Genomic DNA, 13,975 nt, shown 5'->3' with positions numbered 1-13,975 from the left:
CCTAACAAGCAAGCTACGATGAATCCATGCCAATCTTCATCTCATTAGCTAACACTATATATATATATACTAAATTGTATTTAAGAAATGATTAATTAGTAGCCAAATATTGTGTACACAAGTAATTGGTTGACAAACGGATTTGTTAACTTAATATATAGTCAACTAATAATTGAAAATAAATACTATACTAGAATCCTCATAGGGAATCTTTCTGGTCAAGAAAAATTTAGCTGTCAATCTGTCATGCCTCCCTGCTGCCTTACCTAGTGTGATGAACCTACTACAAAAGGTTGCTAACAAATTGTCCTTTTGTCATTAGCTACCCTAGTAATGTAGCTACAACGAAAAAGGGCGCTGTTTCTTGAATGAGTAAGCAATGTTTGTGCTTTATATATATACTCCTAATTCATGCAATTGTATTTGTCAAAACACTTTGTTTCTTGTCGATAGGCGTTGAGTCTAATCCTTTTGTTCGAAATTTCTTCGTTTGTATTGAACCGCTTGTAGAATCAAATCCTATCATATGGCGCCTAAAATAAACGATGTAGAAACAACTTCTTTGTTATTTGACAAGAAGATCAAAGGTCGAAGGCCACTTCCTAAGAGAGGGCAAGTTAAAACAAGGATAGCAGCCATGGCGTTGCATTCGCTGGCGGCCATATTCGCCAAGGTCGCCACTCCACCTTCAAATTCCGCCCCAAAATCCTAGTCCACAGGAGCTAAAGATGGTCATAACTTAAAAAAATGTGTGATGTACGGAAAGCATGAATGATCGCGAGATAACAATGACAGGAGATTGACCTCAAGGCTTTTAGAGTGTTTTGTGTAGTGTCAATTTCATTGATTTCTTGTATTTAGACATCTTTTCCTCTCCATCTTGTGACAATTTTCCAGTGTCCAGAACAGATTTTCACCTAGAAAGCGAGGTTCAAATATTAAGATTAAATTATGTAACGGAATACGGCCTTCTCTTAAATTCTTTTTATTATTTTTATTTTTATTTTTGATGCTTGCCTATCCATTTGCTTAACATCCTCCTGCCAAGCAACCCCTATGACACCAACATTTTTAAATTAAAATACTTTAAACGGAAAAGGATTAAAACTACCCCGATTGTTTGATCAATAATTTACATTTACCTTCCGTCCAACTATCAGTCCAAAAACGCACACCACGTTATTTTTATTAATAAAGTACCCCTATGTCTAACAACAGCAATGTGGAGCCACTTTTAATTAGGGTTGGGCATATATCGGGTAAAACCGATAACCCGAACCGTTAATTGTTTATAGGGTTGTCGGTATTGGATTAACGGTCCGGAAACGGTTTATAATTTTTTTACTATTGGGTTATCGGTTCGGGTCTCGGTTTTTCAATTTTGTTAATGGCTTAACCGATAACCCAATAAGAATTAATAAAATTACGACTTTACCCTTAAGTATATACATATGCTAGGGCTTCGGTTCATTCTCTCTTATTATTTCTCAGCCGCACTCTTCAGTTGCTTCATCTTCATTCTTGATAGACGTTACTAGTTATTCCTAGCGTAAGTCTTTAGTCTTATACATTAGGCTTTTAATTTCTATAACAAAATTCATCTTCATATAGGGATTGCTCTATGGTTTCTTTTTTCAGGTTAGGCAATTGACAAACATCATCCAGTTTATCTTGAACTGTTTGAGGGCTTCAACGCTTGTGGAAGTGCAGGTATTGTGTGAAATAAAAATTCTAAACAACTATTGTTGTTATCATATCAGAGGGGGAAGCTAATGCATTGGAGCATTTTGTGGGAATTGCTGCAGTTTGATAAGTATTTATCCACTGATTTTTCGGTGAAGCCTATACGGATTGAGTAGTTGTTGTCTTGTTAACTTGAATTTGAACTGTTAGTACTATATGTTTGGACTTGTTAATTTTAAGGTGAAATTGCTACTACTTTGTATTATTATTAATGTATTAGTACTGTTCCAGTTGTGGCTACTTGACAGAATGCAGAAATGGGTAGTATACTATATGAATTCTTCTCTTTTTTGCTTAACTCCAGTGAATTGTCTTCTCTTTTTTGCTTAACTCTAGATTCAGTTATCTTATCGGGTAAACCGATAACCGAACCGATAATGATCGATAATCGATACCCGATACCTTATCGGTTCGGTTATCGGTTAATCAAATTTTTAAATTGATAACCGATAACATTCATAACCGGACCGAACCGACCGATGCCCACCCTTACTTTTAATGCGGTGACAATGTTTTATTGGGCCACGCCTGGTTTCACTTCATACATACGAGTGTAATATACACGCCCTATTTATTTGACCCGCCATTTGACCCCTAATTTGTTGTTTCGGTAATATTCTTAGAATCCCCATATACAAAGGAATTTTCCAATACCTCATATCTCAATTATTGAATAAACTCTTCTTTACTTACCAAAACATAATCTTTTCCATCAGCCTCGCCGTTATTCAAGGTTGTTGGTGTTGAGCAAAATTGTGCGTAAGGGTCGAAAATAGAAAAAAGGGTTTTGAGATTTCGATAGACGAAAAAATAGATTTTGGTTAGAATTAGCTAAAGAGGTGTAGAGAGCCTACAAAATTGGGTCGAGTTTGAGAGAGAGAAAGACTGAATTTAATGGGCGTTACCCATCATTGTAAATCGAGGACCTGATGAATTGGGTGGATGATTTATTGAAATTTGAAGATCAATAGCTAAGCTACTAATATAAAGTGAGCTGGAAAGAGAGTATCACGGCGATGTTTTAAAGGGATTGCAGCGGCGGGGCAGTGGTTTGTGAAGTGAAAAATGAAAAAAATGAACTGAAAATAATGAAAAGGGAAAGTGGATCGAAGGAAATTATTGTTGATTTTCAAGGCTGGGAGAAGAAGAAAAAAGGGGAGGGGGAAGGGTTAGGTGGGTGTGTTAGGTGATAAAGAGGAAAGAAAAAAAAAAAGTAAAATTATAAGGCGGGTCAAATAAATAGGGTCGGATTAGATTAATGAACGGATATTAGACCCATGTTTGATTTCTGGATAGAAATAGTCACGTGGCCCAACGCCAACACATTAATTTGAAGGCCCACATCTGCTTCCGTTAAACGTGGGGGTAGTTTTATTAATAAAAATAATGTGGTATGTATTTTTGGACCAATAGATAGATGTGGTGTGTGTTTTGGATTGACAGGTGGACGGAGGGTAAATATAAACCATTTACCAAACAATAGGGGTAGTTTAAGCCCTTTTCCGCACTTTAAAAGAGCAAACGGCTAAAATGCACCCCCCCAAAAAAAAAAAGGAAAAGAAAATAATAAAGAATAGGATAAGAAAATAAACCAAGAAATAAGGCAACCTAGTGTTATCTTGTGCAATTCCTTTCCTCAGGTACAGAGCAAGGCAGAGAACATCAAGGCAACAATTTTAGGGAAGGAATAGGTACACCCCAACAATTCCTTTCCTCAATGCCAAGGCATAAACCAAAGTCTTTACACTTTCTCAATCATGGTTTAATAAATAGATTAGCATAGTTTCTATAGTGCTGCTATATCAATTAAAAATGGCATTTTCAGGCCAACTTCTCCAACATATTTTATGGTCCAAACCAGAGTTTAGCCGTAGCCAGAGCATCTCTCTGTTAAAGACTAACCATGAACCAGTTAAAATACTATCACAACGAAAACTTGATATACGAGGCATCAAGAGAAAATCTAACTGTTTGGTCACATTTTCAATGTCAAATCCTTTTTCAATGTCACATCCTGATAATGACACGAGTCCATGTTCTACATCCGAAACAATCAAGAAATTCTACTCTAGTATCAACAACAATGACCTGAACCAACTAGCACTGCTCATATCTGAAGATTGTTTCTTTGATGATTTCTCCTATACTCGACCATTCAAAGGGAGAAAGGTAACCTCTATCGTTTATCTCAGAAACATGAAACTGTATTGTCCAATTCTTGTCCTATTTGCATAATTTATGTAGGAGGCTTTGAAATTTCTGGAGAAACTAACCGCATGCATGGGTAAGAACACAAAGTTCTGCATTGAACAAATTTATGAGGGAGTTCACCTTACAACTGTTGTAAACTGGCACTTAGGTAAGGCCAAAATCGCTTATTTTTCACGTCTAGTCAAAATGCATATAAATTGAAACTTGAGAAACTATATTTTGGCAAATATAGAGTGGAAGAAGAAACAGGTTCCTTTCACTAGAGGCTGCAGCTGCTACGAGTTATCAAGAGATGGTGAACAACTCGTTATAAAGTAAACTTCAAACTTTTCTGAAGACGTGTTAATTTTAAGACTATAGCTTGTCCTCTGCACAAGTACTAAACGTTCCAGAAATGGCAATTTATACAGGAAAGCTCAAGTAATCATTGAATCACCAATCAAACCAGGAAGCTTTGCTTTGGTATGAACATCACCAATCTTCTAAATTTCAGAAAAAGCGCAAATTATACAATCAAATTCATCAATATGAAGTCTTTGTTCAGTTCCTATTTCATTAATGTTCATGTTCTTGACAAAAAGCAGGATGTGTTCCAGAAAGTCATTTCAGTATTTGATACTTTCCCTGAGGCAGCATGTATGTTAATTTCTTTAATATTCTTTATACTTTCACCAACAAGAGAAGAAAATATTCTCAACGGGGCCAAAAAAATTTCCTATGCAGGGTTTTTCTTGATGAATCCCCAAGTGGTACCAACTATCTACGATATGACTCTCAAGCCAAGCATAAGTCCAATTATTGCCTGGTACCGCAAGTTATGGAGTATCACAATCACCATTCTTACACTTATCTACAAGTTATTCCTTTACATTATAGAGATGTTCAATAAGTAGAAGATATGCACAGCTTGCCAATTCCAAGAAACAGAACAACATTTCAACGACTTATTTTTCCTACATAAAGATAGTAGACAAGATAGACTTCACATTTAACATGACTCTAAAACCTTCAAAAGTTTCTTACTTCTATAGGTAGAAGAAGGCATATGGCATTAACCATGTCAGCTGTTAACCGTCCTTGCTATCTCGTCTCGACCATGATTCAAGCAATGAAAGAGCAACTAGAGGTCCAAGGAAAGGAGGGATTGGAGGCGGCCTGCTAAAAGCAACAAGGGGTTCAATGTTCTCCGCCTTCATTTGGGCTTCTCCGGCATCATCACTTGCTTGCTTCTTAGGGATCATTGTTCCAACTGTATCAATGTTGCCATTATTCAGTTTATCAAAACGAATACAACAGTAAATCAAGTAGTCAAACACCAATATCTTTAACTACAATTTTCTTGTACATTTGTAATAACAATTCTATCTTTATCCAAATTAATATGACACTCTTTTAATTAGGAATGCTCCTAATATACTCGACACAAATCCAGTGATAATATTATTTTATACAATTTTCAAAAGATTCAAGAATTCAAATTCGTTTAAAATGTCATATTTTAAACATTTCCGCGCCAATTTTTCTATCAAACTGACATTTCATACTCACTTTGTTCCAACTTATGTGACACAGTTTGATCGGCAACAGGTTTAATAAAGAAATGACGACTTTTGAAACTTGTAATCTTAAACATGCCACAATATTTGGGTATATAAAAGTAGTTTAAAGTTAAATGATTAAATTATATCCAGATATAGAAATATGTCATTTTTCCTGGAATGAACTAACAGGAAAATAGTGCCACATAAATTGGAACCTAGGGACATATTAGTTAGACATATTTTCTACAACCACTAATATAATATAAGTCAAATTAACACATAAACTTGTATCTAGACAAAAACCTAAATAAAGTGGAGTGAGTATTTGTTACTATGTACGTAATCATATAATTAGTGCTCGTACATAAAGAAAGCATAACATTGAAAAATTACCCAATTTTCCTCCAGCTGGAAATATGGTTTTGAATTTTGTTAAAGCAGGAACTAAAGTTTCAGTTCGAATCATAGGTGCAATTCTTATTAACCTTTCACCAAAATCCTGCAAATCATGGAAGAAAGCGTGAAAAATAAACATAATGTTGAATTGTAGATCCAACATTAAAAGATAGATTAAATTATTACCAGAAAATCTTAAATTTTTTTGTCCCAAAAACTGATCTTGCGCCTTAGTAGTAGAGAGAAATGTCAGCAGTTCGAAGGTGGTCGGATATTGTGGGAACAAAAGAGTTGGAGAATGTTCTTGAAAGTTCAAGCGGGTCTAGTTGTTGTTTGGGTACGGCCTGATTACAATGGGTCTCTATATGGGCCTTTGTGCAAGTAAGATTACTTGGGCCTACGTAGTACTAAGATTTGCTAACAGGGCCCGTTTTAGTCCGTTTCTTTGGAAATTTGCAAGAGTAGCCTTGGAAGTGGATAATCTTGATTTTTTTTATCGGGAGACATTTTAAAAGTAATCGAAATTTAGCCACTTTTCATGTAAAGATAAATCTGAGTGAAAACACTGTTCAAAACTCGAAAAATACACCAGTATATTATGCTGGAGTTTCATCATAAGTATACTTGAACTCCAGCATATTATACTGGAGTTCCAGGATAGGTATGCTGGAACTCCAGCATAATATGACGGAGTTCCAGCATAAGTACACTAGAACTCCAGCATAATATACTGGAGCTCCAGCAAAGTATACTGGTCTAGTATAATATGCTGGAAGTTCATACACAAGTGCTCGAATCTCCAGTATATTATGCTGGAACTTTTCGTGTGTTGGAGTTCCAGCATAATATGCTGGAAGTTCATACACACGTGCACCGAACTCCAGTATATTATGCTGGACCGGTCTCTGTTGCAGCAAAATGGAGGCTATTTTTCATTGACTTAGTAAACGTTGGCTATTTTTGAATGACCAGTCCAAAAACTGGCTAGACCGTGCTATTTTTACTTTTTTTATCCTGCTTGTCCAAGAATTTCAAGTTTAATAAATGTTGCCTCTCGCTTGTCCCATAGCAACAATTTTGACTTTTGACCTTAAATATTTGTTTATGGGGCCAGTGGAGTCAAAAAGGCCAGACCAACCATTTTCAAGGTTATTGAACGTAATTTACTGGACGTTATTGTAGTTCTTTCCCTTTTACTATCGTGGGGGTATATTATTATCTCGTATAAAGAAGTGTAGCAAGATTAAAATATAAAACAAATGCAAAAAATCTCAATGACCATAATATGATCATATTCATTTTTAACCAAGTGACTGTAGAATTAAAATTTGCCGTTGTTTCTTAGCCAGAAATCTTTTCCTTTTTATTTTGTTTATAAACTCAAATCTTTCTTTTAAAGTTTGTATTCCCTATGTTATACAAAACAATTAATTATTCTTCAAAAGAAAAACAATGTAAAGCTTAGATCATTTGAAATGTCTATATCAAAGGAGAAGAGGTGACATCCAAACATCAATTAACAAGTTTAAAGAGTTCCGTACATCTCTCAACTAAAACCTAACATCTTAATTAGTGGTCGATTACAACTCATAAAGCACATTATATTGGAACCCACTAGGTCCAATTAGTCACTTAATTAACGAGCTGCCATCTGATAGTGAATTTATGGTAAAAATAGCACGGTCTCGCCAGTTTTCGGATTGGTCATTCAAAAATAGCCAGCGTTTATCAAGTCAATGAAAAATAACAACTATTTTGCTGCAACAGAGACTGGTCCAACATGATATACTGGAGTTCGGTGCACATGTGTATGAACTTCCAGCATACTATGCTGGAACTCCAACACACGGAAAGTTCCAGCATAATATACTGGAGATTCGAGCACTTATGTATGAACTTCCAGCATATTATACTGGACCGGTATACTTTGCTGGAGCTCCAGTATATTATGCTGGAGTTCTAGTGTACTTATGCTGGAACTCCATCATATTATGCTGGAGTTCCAGCATACTTATCCCGGAACTCCAGTATAATATGCTGGAGTTCAAGTATACTTATGCTGGAACTCCAACATAATATACTGGCGTATTTTCCGGATTTTGAACAGTGTTTTCGCTCAGATTTACCTTTACATGAAAAGTGGCTAGATTTCGATTACTTTTGAAACTGGGCTATTTTTGAACGACCACTTGTAAATCTGGTTATTTTTGAATTTCTCCCGAATTTATGCCTATTCTTAATAGAGTTTAAATTTCATGCAGTGACGACATAATAAATATTTTTATAAGTATAGTAATTTGTAACTGAGGCACAAATATATTACGTTGTAATTAGTGTATAAGTCAAATCATTCTTAAAGATCAAATGCTAGAAATATCTAGTAAAGCCCTGAGATATTATTGTCTAAACCATGGATTACAGCTAGCTAATTAGGTTATGCCATCCTCAACATCCACAGTGTAAGATGTCTTTCCAGGGCCCTAGCCCCTAGGCATTGCATTTTTAAACATTTTTTGAACTATAGAAAGCCGATATATAGATCATAAGAATATACCAGAAATTAAAGATATGTTATATGCACATAAGTCTAGTCCTTTTAAGAATATTGAAAGAGAAAAGTGAGATTAAATAGGATTATGATATTTAAATGTATACAATTCAGATATACAAATTGACCAGACGAGACAGATGGAGATATAACACGTAATTAATTTATGAAGGTTCATTTGGAGGAGAGTTATATATAGGACGCGAGAGTTATATATAGCCGTCTATGTGATATATTTAATAAAGTGAAAAATAAAACTTCTATGTATAGTAAGACCAATTATCTAACACGAGAGTGAAAATTGGATAGAATTTCTCCACCATTAATTAGAGGTTTTGGATTAAAGCCTATAAAATAGGGAACACTTGTTTTAATGAGTTTCGGGATTAGTCGAGGTGCAAAGCTGGTAACAGATATCGGACGATAAACTAAAAATATAAGTTGACCTCTAAGACCCTACATATATCCATATGTATGATGATTGTTGTAAAAATACGAATGTTAAATCAGATGCAGTTCATATAGCAAGATCAAGAATACTCATACCTAATAGAGGGTGCATGTAGCAGACCTTGAAGATAAAATTAGACAAAATCACATAATTAGATGGGTTGACTATGCATGCATAAGTAAAAAATTTTTTTTTGGTCGAACGAAAAACTTTTTATAAATCTCTTTTCAAACTTACATCTCAATTACAATTAGTCTACTCTCTAACTATCCTTCCTAACAATTATTTACCTCTCATCTATACATTTACTTTAAAGATGTTTTCTATCCATTCCTTCTCACTGCTTGTATGGCTCCTTCTTATGGCTTCCCTTTCTCCTAACTTGCAATCTTGTTTAATCTGCTTTATTAGCTGCCCAGGTTGAACCACCTTGTGTTCCCAGAATGCTATATTTCTAGCTCTCCAAATGTGATACACAGTTGCTGATAGTGCAGCTATCACCACAGCCCTACATGCTTTCCCCTTAATCTTCCTGGTCATTCTTCTTCCCAGCTCCTGTATCTCCAGATTCCTCGTACCTATATTTAGCCACTTCTGTATGTCTTCTATACATCTCCTCGCCAGTGGACAGTCAAAGAATAAATGATTAATTATTTCTTCTGCTCCTCCACAAATCTCACACAAACTGTCTTGACTGATGCCCATTCTATACACCCTTTCCTTTGTCATGAGTTTGTTGTGTGCCACCAGCCAGCATATCATACTATGCTTAGGTATGTTCAGCTTATTCCATACCCAGCCTCGCCAAGGCCAGTCCTCCTTGGCCCCTTTCATCCAGTCATAACCACTCTTGATAGTATATACTCCATTAGCCTTAAGCCATTGGTTTTGTATATACCCCCCAGCAAATTTATCTCTTATAGAACATATCTTCCTCCAGTACCAACTACAGTCTGTAGGTACTTTATATTGCCACCAATCCCTTCCTTTTAAGTATATGTGGTTCACCCATCTCACCCATAGGTTGTCTGTTTTTGCTGCTATATTCTATACATATTTAGCTATAGCTGCTTCATTCCATACTACAATATCCTTCACTCCCAGTCCTCCTTGCCTTTTTGTTCTGCAGACCAAGTCCCATGCTACTAGTTGTGGCTTGTTGGAGTAGACTTTCCCATCCCATAGGAAGCATCTACATACCCCTATAATACTTTTTATCACTTTCTTGGGCAGAACAAAGATAGATGCCCAGTATGTGTGTATATGCATCGGCACAGTATTCACCAATAGGACTCTCCCTGCATATGACAAGTTCCTTGTGCCCCAACTTTTGATCTTCACAGTCATCTTATCCACAAGTACTTCACAATCCATTATTGTCAGTTTCTTTGGTGAGATAGGCACTCCAAGGTACCTAAATGGTAATGTTCCCCTCTTGTAGCCTGTTAGTTCACATAGGTTTTGTAAATCCTGTTCCTCCATGCTTGCACTGAATATATTAGACTTGGCAGCATTAGTAGTTAGTCCTGATGCATTTGAGAAGCTTTGTAGTCCTCTTAACATTAGGACTATAGCTTGGTACTCCCCTTTACAGAACATTAGCACATCATCTGCAAAGCATAGATGATTCATCTGCAACACTTTACATTTGGTATGGAAAGCAGGACAATGATCATACAGCCCTTCTTCCATGTAATGTACTGTGGAAGCTGGGAGGTTTGATGTCCATTCACTATTGACCAGCACTCTGTCTATCTTACTCATGACCTTGTCATCTCCTTCCTGCTTATTGTTCCAAGTAAAATAGGAACCAGTAGATTTAAGATCATGTAGATCACAACTCTCTACACATCTCTTAAAGTCCCTTATTTCAGCTACTGTTACAGGGCTTCCTATCATTTCCTCCTTATATAATACACAGTTGAAATCCCCCATTACACTCCATGGCCCTTGAATTTGACTATGGATTTTGCTTAGTTCCTCCCACAGATCTCTTCTAAGGCCTTGATCATTGAACCCATACACCACTGTTATGTGCATTCTCTCATTACTCCCTCTGTGTTTTATTTGGCAATGAATCAGTTGTGCTGTTACTGTTACTATATCAACCTCATAGATGTGAGGTTTCCATAATAACCATATTCTGCCTTTAGGATGTTTGTGTAAATTTGTATTGAATGACCACCCATTACAAAGATTAAGAGAGGCTTGTTGGGCCTTGTTTCTCTTAATCTTTGTCTCTAGGAGCCCAAATAGTCCAGCTTTAACATTGTGCAGAAATAGATTAACTTCTTTCTGCTTTGATGCCCTATTTAGGCCCCTCACATTCCAACATCCTATATTATCCATTAGGTAGGGGGTTGCCCCCACCCTTCCCACTGTCATGGCCCTTACTAGCATGTTTATCCCCAGGGATAGATGAGCTTGCTTCACTTCCACTCCCTTTGTTGTTCCCCTCAGTACTCTTTGCTAATACTGCATATGTGTTTCCCAAAGATAGAGTCATCTCCTTTGGCCTCATAACTGTGTTGCTTTTCCCTTTCCTTTTTTGCTGCATCATTCCTTCTATCTCCTTTTCTTTGTTCTTGTCATTGTTTGCTTTCTCCTTGTTTTCCTTCTGATCCCCTTTCTCCTCCATTTTCTGCTCCTCTTGTTGTTGTTTTGGGTTCTCCTTTGCTTCCTCCTTCTTCATGTTCCTTCTGCAGTCCTCTTGTGCATGGCCAAAATTATTACAGGTAGGACAGTGTACAGGCTTCCATTCATACACGACTTGCTGCTCTATTATCTTCCCATACTCATTTTCAAACATAATCATTGAAGGATACTGCTGGTTGATTGATACTTCCACCAATATCCTCGCAAACATGAGCCTTTCCTTCTGTGCAGTAGCACTATCTGCCTTTAGTGGTTTCCCCACCGTGCCTGTTATTTTTGTTAAAGCACTCTTCCCCCAGTATTTGATATCCAATCCCATGAGTCTAATCCATATTGGAATCCTGTCTATAGTATCCTTCTTCATGTCAATGTCCTGTTTCCAAGGCTTTATCACTATAGGCTTTTTATCGAACATTTGGACTCCATCCTCGACTGTTCTGGTTTTGGCATCTTCTGAGTGGATCGAACAAGGAACACACCTTTATTCACCACAGCTACTTTATCAATTCCTCTATTTCCCCAAATTCTCTTGAAGAAGCCCTCCATAACTGCTAGTGGGGGATTAGATCCCAGCACATAGCATACCACAGCAGTTTGCCAGTATTCAACTTCTTCCTGAATATCTTCAATTGTGATCTTCACATTCTGCTGTGTTATTTCTTCATTATTCCATTCAATTCGTACAGGTTGTGGAATTGGTGCTACTACTTTGCTCCATGATTTGCCATTTTGCTGTAGTGTCCCTGTTTCTCCTTCCACCATTGCTTCTTCCTCCACCACTTCAGCCTATGAACTTCTTCCGCTACTTTGCATGCTACTGTTCTCCCTTTGCTTGTTACTATTCTCACTTCTATTTGACGTTTTACTCTGATTTGGAGTTTGATCCATACTCCCTTTCGCTAGATCCAGTGGGACGATCCTCTGTAACACATTAATGCTCCTTGTTTTCTTCGCATCTATGGTTTGTGGTACAGATTGCCTTCCTCCATTTGTGGTGTTGTTCTGCCATTGTTTCTCGCTTACTCCAGCTTTCGATTTCCTTCCCATGGTCAGTTCTCACTGAGGGGAGGATTTCATTCTAGAGAGAGAAAAAATGCAATTTGCTAAACTTTGCATAAGTAAAATTTGCCCATATACTGTATGGGATTAACAACTTTATCCTCTATTAAACTGTTGAAGGGGAGTCTTGAAGCAACGACAAAGTTGTCTTTATGTGACCTATAGGTCACGGATTCGAGCTGTGGAAGCAACCGTTAATGCTTGCATTAGAGTAGGCTTCCTCGAACCCCGACATGAATGCGAAATACTTTGTGCACTGGGTTGCCCTCTTTATTTTTAACTGTTGATCTAATAAGGGATAATTTCACTTAAATACAACTCACACACCTGACTTGCAACATAATAGCCTAGATATCACATTGCAAATCTATAGCCCAAAAATAATAGGCTAATTCCCGAAAAAATTGCTTATTTCACACAATCAACATATTATCTGAAGGTAAGAAATTCAAACACCTTTATGTGCAATTGCTGAAGCAATCCAACAGGATAAAAGAAAAATAAAAAATTGATAAATGAATTGTAGAATTCCTCCAACGCGTACAAATCTGTTTCATATAGCACATACACGAAAAAGAAGGAGAGAAGGAAGTGTCAAACTTCTGTAGAGACCTCTTACACGCTAACAATGTATATACATCCTTATAAACTGAAAAAATATATATTTATACAACATTATACACAAATATACACATTTATACACAATTATACAATACTGTATAACTTGTATAAACATGTATAATAGTGTATAAGAGGTGTTTGTATACCCATATACACAATTATACACTATTATACAGTGCCGATACAACCTGCTACATAGTTATGATTTTCCAGAACTTCAAACTTCAAACTTCAGAATCTTCCAAAATTACCAGAACTTCAAACTTCAAAATCCTCCAAAATTAGTAGTTGTTTGTTGGTGCAGATCAAGTTTGAGAGCTATTTATTTTCAGATCTGTGTGTATTTTCATGTTTCTTTCAAAAATCTTTTTCGTTCTTCTGCCTGCCACCATGGACGACGGAGTCTTTCTTCGAGCCTTCTTCGAGCCATTAATGGCAGAATTGCGTAGGGGGTAAAGGAGGGGAATAGTGGGAGCTAGGTTAACTGAGGATGAGGGATCTATGTGGGTTAGAGAGAAAGGAGTGAGAGGCGGTGAGAGAGAGAAGGGAATGAAGAAAGAAGAAAATAATAAAAACCCTAAAAGTATGTCTTTAATAGTGGGCTAAAGGCTGAAAAGTTTCTTTCAAGTTATGTACAACATGGGCTATACAGGGTAAGAGCTTTAAATGTGGGCCATTTTCGGTTGGGCTATTAGGCCAAGTGACATGGGCTGTAATTCTTTCATCTAATAACACCCCCTCCCCCCCCCC

General features: G+C 36.7%; 2 protein-coding genes across 2 annotated transcripts; one reads left to right on the top strand and one right to left on the bottom strand.

The window, feature by feature from the left end:
• The first annotated feature begins 3,430 nt into the window (after positions 1–3,430).
• On the top strand, positions 3,431–4,870 carry LOC109217014. The gene is made up of 6 exons (XM_019381241.1): positions 3,431–3,912; positions 3,988–4,102; positions 4,187–4,268; positions 4,365–4,416; positions 4,539–4,590; positions 4,678–4,870. Exons 1-6 carry the CDS (start codon positions 3,556–3,558, stop codon positions 4,845–4,847), a joined length of 828 nt encoding a protein of 275 aa, XP_019236786.1. The 5' UTR covers positions 3,431–3,555; the 3' UTR covers positions 4,848–4,870.
• On the bottom strand, positions 4,741–6,193 carry LOC109217015. The gene is made up of 3 exons (XM_019381242.1): positions 6,078–6,193; positions 5,889–5,994; positions 4,741–5,203 (listed from the first exon to the last, which is right to left on the bottom strand). Exons 2-3 carry the CDS (start codon positions 5,959–5,961, stop codon positions 5,022–5,024), a joined length of 255 nt encoding a protein of 84 aa, XP_019236787.1. The 5' UTR covers positions 5,962–5,994; positions 6,078–6,193; the 3' UTR covers positions 4,741–5,021.
• Positions 6,194–13,975: the final 7,782 nt, after the last annotated feature.

Source organism: Nicotiana attenuata, unplaced genomic scaffold, assembly GCF_001879085.1.
Source record: "Nicotiana attenuata strain UT unplaced genomic scaffold, NIATTr2, whole genome shotgun sequence".
NCBI classification, from domain to species: Eukaryota; Viridiplantae; Streptophyta; class Magnoliopsida; order Solanales; family Solanaceae; genus Nicotiana; species Nicotiana attenuata.
The sequence above is the reverse complement of the archived record's forward strand: the minus strand, read 5'-3'. Positions and strand labels throughout refer to the sequence as shown.

What these genes read in the sequence shown, in the direction of transcription:
- LOC109217014 (XM_019381241.1), top strand. Translation starts at nt 3,556, where the DNA reads ATGGCATTTTCAGGCCAACTTCTCCAACATATTTTATGGTCCAAACCA. An exon ending in AACCAGGAAGCTTTGCTTTG is followed by an intron (nt 4,417 to 4,538) that starts GTATGAACATCA and finishes GACAAAAAGCAG; the next exon opens with GATGTGTTCCAGAAAGTCAT. An exon ending in TACTTTCCCTGAGGCAGCAT is followed by an intron (nt 4,591 to 4,677) that starts GTATGTTAATTT and finishes TTTCCTATGCAG; the next exon opens with GGTTTTTCTTGATGAATCCC.
- LOC109217015 (XM_019381242.1), bottom strand. Translation starts at nt 5,961, where the DNA reads ATGATTCGAACTGAAACTTTAGTTCCTGCTTTAACAAAATTCAAAACC. An exon ending in TCCAGCTGGAGGAAAATTGG is followed by an intron (nt 5,204 to 5,888) that starts GTAATTTTTCAA and finishes ACATTGATACAG; the next exon opens with TTGGAACAATGATCCCTAAG.